At 45.1% G+C, this 12,411-nt stretch overlaps 1 protein-coding gene across 5 annotated transcripts; it reads right to left on the bottom strand.

Moving 5' to 3' along the window:
* Positions 1–472: 472 nt before the first annotated feature.
* On the bottom strand, positions 473–9,712 carry LOC125527756 (uncharacterized). 5 transcript variants are annotated; one of them, XM_087547703.1, is made up of 19 exons: positions 9,557–9,712; positions 9,265–9,315; positions 8,841–8,957; positions 8,697–8,753; positions 8,483–8,553; positions 8,254–8,353; positions 8,095–8,165; positions 7,906–8,006; positions 7,690–7,793; positions 7,542–7,595; positions 7,381–7,436; positions 6,847–7,286; positions 6,678–6,750; positions 6,434–6,495; positions 4,347–6,346; positions 2,970–3,113; positions 2,779–2,867; positions 1,799–1,857; positions 473–955 (listed from the first exon to the last, which is right to left on the bottom strand). In XM_087547703.1, exons 2-15 carry the CDS (start codon positions 9,292–9,294, stop codon positions 4,842–4,844), a joined length of 2,841 nt encoding a protein of 946 aa, XP_087403829.1. In that variant the 5' UTR covers positions 9,295–9,315; positions 9,557–9,712; the 3' UTR covers positions 473–955; positions 1,799–1,857; positions 2,779–2,867; positions 2,970–3,113; positions 4,347–4,841. The 5 variants fall into 5 exon arrangements, with proteins under 5 accessions (XP_087403829.1, XP_087403830.1, XP_087403828.1 ...); XM_087547704.1 differs by having other exon boundaries at positions 4,418–6,346; XM_087547702.1 differs by having other exon boundaries at positions 2,970–6,346.
* Between the last annotated feature and the right edge of the window lie 2,699 nt (positions 9,713–12,411).

Raw genomic sequence — 12,411 nt, 5'->3', positions numbered from 1 at the left:
GAACTCGGACGACGATTTTAAGAATTCAATGACCTACAGACTACAGTGAACTACAGTACAGTTTGGTCTGAATCTTTTGCTACAGATCACTCCGCAATCAGCGCCGCATCATGTGGAATTGTTTGTGAAGTTGGGAGTTCCACCCCGATAAGAGAAGGGACTGTCTATTCTACATCCGGATGAAATCTAATTCGTTTTCAGCCATATTTTTCAGCCAACTAAAGGATGACAAGTGTCATATGTCTTGTGTCCCTGTTCCTTTGTTCTTTCTACCCCGCAAATTGCCTCTGCCCCGCAAATCACTTCTAAACAGGTCCATACACTAAACTATAAACGGTACACGCTCTGAGCAATTCAAACCCGTACAGAAAGCAGATAAAAGGGTTAAAATCTAACAAAAGGTGGACTAAGCTAACTACAGGAGGATGAAAAGGACCAAAACTGATGGCATCTAACCACAAGCCGAATTACAGAAAAATTACAGTTGCTGCTGCTGTGAATCAACTATACAAAGGCCCAAAATTACACTAATAATTACAGTGTAAAAACCATGGAAATACACAGTAATTCCACTAAAAATGCCACTTGCAAATACAGAGCAAAAATCCACTAGAAGTACACTGTAAACCCACTAACATTTACAGTGTAAATTCCACTAACAATTACAGTGTAAATTTCACTGAAAATGCACAGTAATTACACTAAAAGTACACTGTAAATACCACTTAAAACACACAAAAGAATTACACTGCAATTCCACTGAGAAAGTGCTAAATTTACCCCAGAGAAGCGGCACCAGAGAGGGCGATTCCTCCATGATCTAGAGTTCTAGACACAAACATGGCTGGAGAAGCAAAAAAAAAAATCACAGGTAACCCCCCCCCCCCCCCCCCCCCCCCCCCGCGTCTCCTGTGCATTCATCACCTCCTGTCGTCTCTCTCCTGCCTGAACAAATCTGGAAGAAAGAACATACCTCTAGCTAGTGAATCATTACATAGGATAAGTTAAGCACAAAATCTACACAGATCGAAAATAAGAACATAATCACACAAAAGCATGAAACAGGAGAAACCCTAGGAACAACTAGGATATGGTCGCATGAACTAGTTGTCTATGATCACAGGAAAACTGAAAACTACATGCCCAGATCATAGATTTCTGGATTTGCAGAAATAAACACACTACAGGGATCAAAACATGCTCAGGAAGCTAGCAATTCCATTTTGGGAAAACTAGTTAAAAACATAAAAGGGGGAGGATTGCTCCAGTTGAGAGAAAATATGACTATTTTCACACCCTTTGGAAACTGAAAAACCAAACACTGTTAAGACACTTTAATCTACTTGTTTTAGACACTTTCTACCTGTTCTTAAATAGTTGTGATTGAAGGACTGAATTTAAGTAACTTTAGAAGTGTAAACTACTATGATCGGATGCTTGCTTACACTGAATATTGACATGCATTAACATGAGCACTAAAAATTGAAATTAACAGGAAAAAGGACAAACACAATCAGGCTAAAAACATTCACACTAGAAGGCACTCACACAAGTAGCAACAAACAAAAAGAATCTATAAAAATGATTACATATTTACAGTTCAGAACTAAAAGGAGAAATTTGTGACTGTTAGATCAAATTACTGGGACCTTCTCTGCAAAATTACTCTGCACTTATTTACAGTTCAAAACTGAATACTTGTTTGCATTAATAGATAATTTACTCAAAATATTGAGTGCAGGTGCCTACAATCAAACCAAATGCAATGAAATCCAGCATCAAAGGACATGCGATGTACCTCAATGAAGATGAAGTTGATTTCCTTAACATATGGCTTTCTAGTAGCAGAAAACAATCCTGAAAACAAAAAAAGTTATCAAAAACATGCTTTCTTTAACTAGAGTCTTGACAAATAACAGAGTGGATCATACTCTTTTACTGAGCTACTTCAGGTGGTTCATACCGCTTTTAAACGGACCCGCACCAAGATGTTATTGGATCCACACCCCAACTCTTTTCAACCCACACAGGCAAAGCAGCGAGAAAGGAGAAAAAGAACCCAGGCAATACTTTCCCATCTCTAATCTACTAACCACACACAATTAAAATGAAAATGACAAAAACCACTAAAATTACACTATAAAATCAACTAAAATTACACTAAGATTTACACTTTAAATACCGCTGTAAATCCAGTTTGAATCCACTGTAAAATCTACTACACTAAGAAAAACACTGAAAATACGGTAGGAATTACAGTGTAAATCCAGTAGGAATTACAGTATAAATCTACCTAGAATTACACTGTAATTCTACCTAGATTTACAATGTAAAATCGACCTGGAATTACATTGTAAATATAGTAGGAATTACAGTGTAAATACCTAGATTTACACTGTAAAATCGACCTAGAATTATAGTGTAAATATAGTAGGAATTACAGTGTAAATTCACTTAGAATTTCACTGTAAATCTACCTAGAATTACACTATAAGAATTGCAGTTTTGAACAAGCCAACAAAAATGAACACTAACCAACAGTAAGGAAGTGCTAAAATTACTGTGTAAACTACTTTGTAATTTAGTGTGTGAACCCGCTAAGAATTACTATGTAAGACCAATTAACATACAGTGTAATTCCACTGGGCATTACAGAGCAAAATCAACAAATAATTACACTACAACCCATCAGGGACTACAGTCAAAAAACTGGAAGAGGACATGACCAGAAATAAATCCACTTCATCATAGCAGCACATGCCCTGAGCGGGTACATACCCCATCTTTATCAGAGCCAGACTAGAAAAAAGCAGCTAAAAAGCATAGCCTAAGACTTTCTTGAAATCATGATCATCCATTTGACGTTCCTGCAGTTAACAGATGAAACAAATGAATGAACTAGAAAACCGGAACAAATAAACTACCAAACAAGAAATAAAAGAAATAAAAAATCAAATTAGAAATATAACCTCCGAATCTTGAAAAGGATCATCCTCAGCAAAATCATTGGGGACAAAAGGATCCCCATCTGAATCATCACAATCTTGAACACAAGCAGCAGAAGTGCCCTTACCAAAAGCCTTCATGAGTCTCCCCATACTTTAATCTATAACCTAAATATGTACAAACACAAAGAAAAGGACAAAATGTCTGAGATGAAATGGCAAAAGGGATAAAACATAACAAAAATATAAAGAAGAAATGCATTGATAGCATTTACAATCTACATCTCTTTTATTTCACTACATAACCCACTAGTGAAGAAATCCCATGCGAATTACAGTGGAAACCAACTGAGAATTACATTGTAAATACATTGTAATCACCCATTAAGAAAATACACTGGAATTCCGATGAAGATTACAGTGTACATCCGAATATAATTATACTCTAAATCCTCAAGAAAATACACTGGAATCAGATGCATCACAAGAACATACAAACTAGCGGTGCATCACAAGAACAGTCACAATTCCTCTGCTACTCAATTAAAGTGTAAATTACACTGAATTTACACAGTAAAACCAGCTATGAATTACACTGTAAATTTGCTGACAAATACACAGTAAATCCAAAACGCAATTCCACTATAAAAATTCAAGTGAATTACACTATAATTCCACTAGCGAATACAGTGCAAATTCATGGCAATTACACTGTAAATCAGCTATCAAATTACATTGTACATCACTGACAAATACACTGTAATTCCACTAACAAATACAGTGCAACCCCACTGACAAAAATACACTGCAATTAGGACATATACACTATTATTCCACTAGCAAATATAGTGCAAATACACTGAAATTACACTGTAAAATAACCGGGGATTACACTACAAATTGCTTTGGATTTACACTACAAATATACTACCTATCCACAAGAAAATTACACTGGAAATCCAGTACGGATTACAGTGAAAATCAATGAAAATCCAGTATGAATTACACTGAAAATCACTCTAAAAAACAATGGGGATTGCACTGTAAATCCAAAATAGAAATTACAGAGTAAACCACATACCCACTAACCGATACCAGTGAAGAGAAATGGTCTAGGGATTAAAGGCCAGGGAACAGAATACATCCGTTCGAATTGACTGAATACATCAAAGTACTACAACTAAGCAAGCCAGCCTCACATGAACAACTCGAACTCCAACATCCAATCAATTATAGATCAGCACATCGAACTGACACACATCCCAGCTACGGCAGCTACCGCGCTTAGCAGAACAATCAAACGCATCCCAGAAACAGTGCAACCTAAACAAATCTACACGGAAAAAAGCTGCGGGGGATGGATACAATCATCAAATCTGACAGACAAAACCAACTCCCTACCTAACAGATCACAAGAACAACAAAAAGGGAGGGGGGGGGGGGGGGGGGGGGGGGGACTGAATCCGACGAACAAAATCGCCAGCGACGGAAATGGGGACGGATCGGTGCGGGGCCGAGAGATGCCGCAGATCCCGCCGGCAGGAACAGAAGGGAGGCGGAGGAAGCGGGGTAGCACGAGGGAGAGCGCGGACGAGTCACCACCAAAACACTGGATCGAGCGGTGAGGCGGAGCTCCAAATCGCCATGGCTATCTCTCTCTCGCTCGACTCTGTTCGGGGTTGCGTGTTCGGCTGGGAGGAGGGCGACAGTGTCAACCACACAGACACGCGGGTTGCGATGGAAAAAATAACGGGTCAACCACACGGATCCGATAAAAGAAACGAGACAAATAACGAGTCACACACACAAATCTCCACACACAGATCTTAGGGCATAGAAAACGGATGAAGGCGAATTGTTTTCATCGGCATGTAAATTAGCAGATCCGTAAGAGAATCAGGATGCCGGGAGCAGCGTCTGCCGGAGAATTTGGTACAGAGCTCTGAGATATCCCTTGTGCTGTTCTTCCTCCGGCAGCCTCAGCATGCTCGCCACCTCCTCGAACTTCTCCCGAGCCAGGACCACCTCTGCCGGCGACGCCACGGCGGACACCGAACCCGGCAACACCCTGACGTCCCTGTGGAGCTCCGGCGGCGACAGCGCCCACTGCATCGCCCAGATGCAGAGGGGCCGCATGTAGTGTAGCGACCGGTACCCGCTGCCGCCGTCGGCCGTCCACGCCTCCGGCATCTGGAACGCGTACCCGAACCCGTCCCTGTCCCACCCGGCGTCGTGCGCGCCCTTCGCCGTCCGGAACGCCGCCTCCGTCATGCCCTCGTGGACCATGGCGGCGGCCACGGCGTAGGTGACCCCGGGCCACACCTCCCTGGATTGTATCGAGGACGCGTCCACGGCGCCGTCCGGCCGCATCCCGTTCACGGCGCCCACCGTGCCGCCCTGCACCCGCATCACGTTGTAGTCCAGCACCGTCGCCAGCGCGCTGCGTGCCTTCTCCTCCTCGATGATCGGCTCCAGCCCGCACGCGCGCGCGTACCACTGCCCGGCGAGCTGGTCGGCCATGATGGACTTGCTGTTCGTGCTGCCGCTGTTGTCGTAGTCGAAGTAGGCGCCGTTCCAGAGCTCGCCGTCGTACACGCGCCGCGCCCGCCCGTACCGCTCGAGGAAGTACCCCTCGGAGCCGCGGTCGCCGACGACGCGCGCCATGGCGGCGGCCGCCTGGAGGGCCGCGACCCAGAGGCCGCCGGTGTAGGCGCTGACGCCGGAGACGGACCAGAAGTCGTAGGTCTGGTCGGGGCGGCCCTCGTTCTCCACCATGCCGTCCCCGTCGCGGTCGAACTGGTGCATGTACGCCATGGCCAGGTAAACCGCGGGCCACACGGCGGCCGCGAACGCGGCGTCCCCGGTGGCCGCGACGTCGCGGTAGACCTGGAGGACGAACTTGGGGTTGAGGTCCTTCCAGCGCGCCGGGTCGTGGATCATGTAGGCGTTGAGCTGGAACCAGGGGTCGCGCAGGCCGACGTCGTGCGGCACGGCGCCGAGGACCTTGCGCGGGACGGTGGCGCCGTCGAGGGTGCGCATGGGGCGCGGGTCGTGGTGGAGGACGGCCCTGGCGAAGTCGCGCTGGAGGCCCAGCTCGATCTCCGGGAAGAGGGAGAGCAGCGCGAAGGAGGCGTAGAAGTGGACGTCGTACGTGTTCCACAGGTGGTACTCCATCCCCTCCAGGTACAGGAACCGCCCCACGCTCTCCTCGCCGTCGCCGAGCAGCGCCGTGCCGAACGCCGACGATGCTTCCAGCCGCTCCTCCGCCGTCGCCATTGCGCGCAGGATGCCGTCCGCTGCAGGATCACCTGGACGGAACCCGTCTAGAGAGAAGGACTCCGTCGTCGATCCGTGCTTTGAGTTTGAGGAAGCAAAGCTGGTCTTCTTCGGAGGCAGCCCATCTGTGTGACAATGAAAAGTTAAGATTTTGGGCCATTGTCCAAGATAAACATGTGACCTCAGAGTTCAGTTGGATCAGTGTTAATTGCCTGTCCAAATTGTGCCTCCAGCGTTGAGATAGTAAAGCTCGTTGAACAGCGCAACCGGGTACCTGAAAAAGAATCGTGTCACCACCTGATCTAGAACCCAAATCATGATCAAGTCGATACAACATTTTTTCATCTAATGGCACAAGTCAGTACAGAAATTAGTCAGTGATCAGTTCAGTAATTAGTCGGTTTAATGGAGAAAATATATTGGTGATTGACCCTGAGCTTGGTCTGAATTTCTCACCATTCAGGCAGCCTCTTGTCATGCAGAACAGGCCTCTGCCACTCCTCGATCAGAGACTCCCACTTCATGTGTTCTACATGCAAACACAACACAAGAATGCTTTAAGAAATCTTAATCCTAAGAGGGATTTCAGAAATCTTCACCGGCCAATGATCCTTGGAAATCTCACCGAGAAGGGCGTCGTGGGCCAATTGTTCAGCGGCCGCGTCCCTATCCAGGCCGAGGAACTTGGTGTACCTCCGGTGGTAGGTTCTCCCGGCGGGGAACTTCACCTCGGGACACGACCACGAGAGCGCGAACGACACCGCACGCGTGCCTCCCGCCGGCACCGTCGTCGTCGCCGCGACCGCCGCCCCGATGGACGATCCAGGCCTCGACGACGCCGACGCTCTGGGCGCCCCGCCGAAGGCGCCGCGGTTCTTGGCCTCCTCCCACATGTCCTTGGCCGTGAACTGCTCGCCGCCGGGAACGGACGGGCCCATCGCGAAGGACGGGCAGCAGGTGACGCGGACACCGCCGGTCTCCTGAGACGCAATCGCGAACGTCACCGGAGGGTGCCCGTCCGCCGTCCTGTGGTGGAGGAGGACGCCATGGACGCCGTCTCGCGCTCTGCACGCACCAAGGAAAGAAAGACATGCTCATTGTCAGAGAGATTTGCTGTCTGTTAACACATCGCCTCAGACGAATCTGTCGCGGCCGTTACTTCATCCTGGAGTTGGTGTGATTCCCGGTCAGTTCCGATTTTCCACCCACGGAATTCTACACGGATGAACAAGGAAATTAAGGCCGAATCCTTGCTGCAAAGTACAGAGATGTTGTGTACTTGTGTCAGTTGTGAAGAGCAGAGTGTTGGCTTGCACTTACTGCCCATGTGAAGAGCAATGTGACATCTGCGGGTGTGCTCCCTGAATTTTGTACCTGGTGCAAGCATCGAAGGTTTTAAGGTAAGGTAAGCGCTGAACAACAACTAATGTGGGATGATTGGATTAGTTTTCTGAAGAAGGAAATGTACCGTAAAAGTGAAAACCGCAACCGGGAAGCTGCTTTCTTTGTAGTTGTGAGGGATGAAGGGTGATATCTGACGGCAGGTGATCTTGATTTCAAGGTCAGGCTCACCTACATTGCAGTTATGGAACATAGATTAGTAGGTTCTGCCAGACAAAGCTAATCGACACAAATATCTCTGTCAGGTAAATTGGCACTGATGTACTGTCAGTCAGAATTGTACCATCATAGACAGTCCAGGATCTTGGGAACAAGCCATGGTAAGTGCAATTCTTCTCTCTCAGTTTCCAGTCCCAAGATCCGATACCGGCTTTATCAATTCCCCTGCAAATTTGCAGAGTAATGGGTATCGCGGGCTGGCATAATCAGATGAATGAAATGCAGGTGAACTTGTTACGCTTTCACTGCTTACTTCAGGACATCGGCCTTCGGTGCCGACAGCACCGTGGAGTAGCTCTTCCCGCCGGGACGCGAAACGAATGCCTAGACAAGTAAAAGTATTGAAACATAAGACGTTTTCCCACGGTTAATTGAGCATTGCAAGTCATGAAAGCAAGTGTAAATTTATTACGGAGAACTGGTTGGCCAGGATAGGCTTCTCTTCAAACATCCTGGGGAATATTTGGAAATGCTGGAAGTACCCTCTGTAGCTTCTCCCTATGCTTCCTGCACTGAAAAAAGAAGACGAGAAATGTGCTTTGAATACAAGTGCCATCTGAAGTTCAGTTAACTGCATGAATGTGACAACCAAGGCAAAGTTTCAGGGTAAAATCAAGGCCAGAAACAACGGAAGTACTTGCCCTAGTGCGCCGAGGGGTACCCCGCGGTAGCAGTTGTCCATCCATTTCCTGAAAGGATCATAGACCGAAGCCTTGGCAGAAAAACAAGATAATGATTGTTCAGCAATTTCACTGAGTACTGACTAAGCAGAATAATTTGCACCGACAATTTTAACAGCAGGTGCATGCTAGTGGACAGATTAGCTGAATGTTAAATGACAGAAGAGTGACTCACTTGGCCTTTCGCGCTTTCTTGGACGTATAGTCGAAGCATTTTGGCAATAAAGGGCACCTACAGCACAACCAGGATCATGGTCAGCATTCTTGGCTCTAAACGCGAAAGCCAAAAGCTACGGTCCGTGTTCATATGCTTACTTACCATTGTCATGAGATCATTCATGGTCATGCTAAACTTAGCAACCTTCTTGCCTTCATCATCGAATTTCCTCTGCCAAGTTCTTGCTGGTGGCTGAGCACAGTCGACGTGCAAGTATGCCTGAAGTAAAAACAACCATGTCAGACCAGTTTACTTGCTCACGACATATAAGATACTCCCTCTGTCTCAAAATAAGTGTCTCTGATTTAGTACAAGTTATACTAAATCAGTGAACGGAGGGCTTATAACGGATTGAAACAATCAGCGGCATCTTAATTAGAAAATCATCGAAAAATACAATTGGTCACAAGTTGAAAATCCTAGAGGAGAAGAACATTGAGCTCCACTTGAAAAGTACATTCAGTCGAGTAATTTGCACCATATTAAGGGGTGGCAAAAGAACTAGAAGTGCTGTTGCAGGAGATACCTCTGTTCGCTCTGACTCTGAACTTGCCATCTTCAGAAACCGATGAAGGAGCTAGTTCCATTGGAATAAAAATACACACGATCAACAACCAGAAGAACGGTATTTTACTCAATCAAACAAACATAAAACAAACCAAGCATCTACTCCCTCCGTTCTAAATTACTCGTCATAAAAATGAATGTATCTAGAACTAAAATACATCTAGATACATCCATACCCGCGACAAGTAATTGGAACGGAGGGAGTATGTATGCACTGAGAGCAACCTACACAAGAGGAGGAGACAAAATACCTGAACCTGAAATGCTCAGCTCTTTCAGGGGCTACTCAAGTTTGCTGTTTATATAACTCATTCGAGAGCAAGATGACGAAAATGAAGAAGCAGCCGTCCGAGCTGACGAAAATGAAGAAGCAGCCGTGCGAGCTGACTAGACCGATGATGAAGATGACTAGACGGATGGGGTGGCGTCAGATTAGATATTTTGGGTTGTTTGTAGGTGCGTGGAGAAAAGCAGGCACATCACTGTCGTCAATAATGAGTTCACTCAGGGACGGAGCCAGGATTTGAACATGGGGAGGGGGGGAGGGCGAAAGAGATAATTACCACACACATAATATATACATATCGTCTCACATAAAATCACATTGTATATAATAATTTGTGTATGAGAAAATAATGCATGTTTTGCAACTGTTGGTGTAAATGTACCTCTACATTTACCTATATAATCATATGATTAGCGAGTTGAATTCAGAGTTTTAGTGTAAAGCGTTTTAACTTGAAGCAAATGGCTTGAAAAGAGCAATGTGTTTTTTTTGTTCAGAAAAATACAGCTAAACCGAGAGAAAAGATAAAGTATATCTTTATCTATCGTCGAGTAAACACATGTAACTACATCTACTACTAACTAATGCTTTAGGGCTTACCATATCAGACCATATCAATAATATGTTGATGTCAAAATAATAATAATAATAATAATAATATGTTTATACCTCATGAAACGATCCATTCCCGCCATGGAAAATGGCACATGCTTGTGGCAAGCCGGCAACAGAGATCAGGGGCGGCCATTACAACGTCACTGTTTACTCAAGTTTGGATGGGGAGGACATGCAACGATCACAGACAATTGTGCTTCCTGATGGTGGCTGATGGTAGCAAGCGGGCGGCGGCAATATTGGGAATCTGAGACCAAATCGTGTGAGCTAATTTTTTATTCATGTAGTTCTACAATTACAACCTCTAGGGTTTGAGTCTTCGGGAGACACCTAATCTAATGCTGAAAAGTAAAAAATAACCAACCTTTTTACCCTCGCTTGGTTGCTCGTCTGTGCGGCCAGCCGGCAAGAATGCGTGATCGACACATCGATACGTCTCCTGTCCTTTTCCCTTCTCGAAGGACAGATTTGATAGAAGATCTAACAGATGACCGGCGGCAGGCCCGATCGAGGAGCAGTTTTTTTTAGCAGGTTGGCAACGAAACGATTAGATTTACAGGATATCTGAACCGTGCGTATTGGTTCCTAGCCTTTTTTTGAGGGATTACTGCTTCCTAGCTTGGCCCCTTTGTTTCCATTGTGGGCTACCTTTCATTTCATTTTTCTGGAATTTGGGCCTTTAGGCTGCAATCGCTTGTGACAGCAGTACATGGGCTTTGGCTATGCGAGGCACGGGGGGCGAAGCAAGTGTACGAAGAAATATTAGCGACAAATTGATCGCTATTAAGATGCGACACGATCTTTAGGGGGGGTCTCGCCCCCCCCTCGTCCCCCCTTGAATCCGTCTCTGAGTTCACTATTCATGCTCCCAATCACGATCCTCACTGACAAAAATCTTTTCGAATGATCAACCATATAGTTGTGCAGTTTCAGATTGTAAAATGGACCTGGTTCCCGCATCATGTCAGAAGGGACAATTTTTTTGCCGATACAGCTAGTTACTCCCTCCGTTTTTAAATATTTGTCGTTTTAAAGATTTCAAATGAACTACCACATACGGATGTATATAGACATATTTTAGAGTGTAGATTCACTCATTTTGCTTCGTATGTAGTCACTTGTTGAAATCTCTATAAAAACAAATATTTAAGAACAAAGGGAGTAATTATTACTAGAGGCCCTCCATGATGTGTGCCACACACTAGTGGTGTTTCTTGACCTGTACAATCAAAATTGCAGCCGGGGTCTGGACAATGAGTATGTTCTATGTTGTACATTTTTGTAATCCACTGGCTGGCGGCTTGGCGCACAGGGCTCCATAGGATAAAGTAGCTAAAATTATTGCAGTACAAAAAATGATTTTCTGTTAAAGTGTCGCTTTTCCTACCTCCATGTTTAGCGCTTGGCAGCCACTGCCCACTAGTAGCAGCCAGTTGTTGACTTCCAAGTTCAAAGTTTCTTTCTTGTTGACTTCCGGCCATATATTACAAGTCAAGCAATCCTTACTGGAGCATTATTTAAAAACAAAAACTACACACAGATCCTTAAGACTAGCCACAATGGATAGTAACATAGAGTAGTAATATGCATATGTTACTAGTCTATGTTACTGACTCTATACTGGAGAGTAACATATGTGTGGTAACATGTAATACATTATTTATTAGGCTATAGACTCGTCTTGCCTTGATATGTGTGATGTTACTCATACTACTAGTAACTAGCTATGTTACCACATGCATCTCTTTCTCCATTTATTGCTTGCCACATCATCTATTTTATCTAAATATATGTGATGTTACTACCTATGTTACTTCCACTGTGGGTAGTCTAAGAAAATGAATGTCATTTTTAGCGCGCACTCGTCCATGGTGCACGATGAGTAAAGCTTGTTACCGTCTTTAGACCTATGAGTAAAATCTATCAAGGATTCAAGGGGATTCAACTTCCGCTTTTTGTGAAAGTGTGGATCGGGATCTCCTCTAGCTCTTCCTAAAGTTTGGACAACATTGGTTAGCTACGGACAGAGATCTCCTAAAAAATAGAGGAGAGATGAATGAAGCCGTCACCTTCCTCGTGGGATGAAGGTGGACTTAGGTATGTGACACTAAAAATCCAACCGTTATGCACATAGTTTGCATATCCCGGAGAGTCCGGATTGTCACGGAGGTTCTATGCATGCTACAACTCTGGAGTTGCATGATT

This window comes from Triticum urartu, chromosome 3A (genome assembly GCF_056163025.1).
Source record: "Triticum urartu cultivar PI428250 chromosome 3A, HENAU_Tu73, whole genome shotgun sequence".
NCBI classification, from domain to species: Eukaryota; Viridiplantae; Streptophyta; class Magnoliopsida; order Poales; family Poaceae; genus Triticum; species Triticum urartu.
Note: the sequence above shows the minus strand (reverse complement) of the source record. Positions and strands in the feature narration are given on the sequence as shown.

Excerpts from the sequence above, each read along its gene's own strand:
- LOC125527756 (XM_087547702.1), bottom strand. The coding sequence starts at position 9,294 with ATGGCAAGTTCAGAGTCAGAGCGAACAGAG. Across the intron at positions 8,754-8,840 it reads TGAATGATCTCATGACAATG|GTGCCCTTTATTGCCAAAAT; the intron begins GTAAGTAAGCAT and ends GTTGTGCTGTAG. Across the intron at positions 8,007-8,094 it reads CCGAAGGCCGATGTCCTGAA|GGGAATTGATAAAGCCGGTA; the intron begins GTAAGCAGTGAA and ends GCAAATTTGCAG.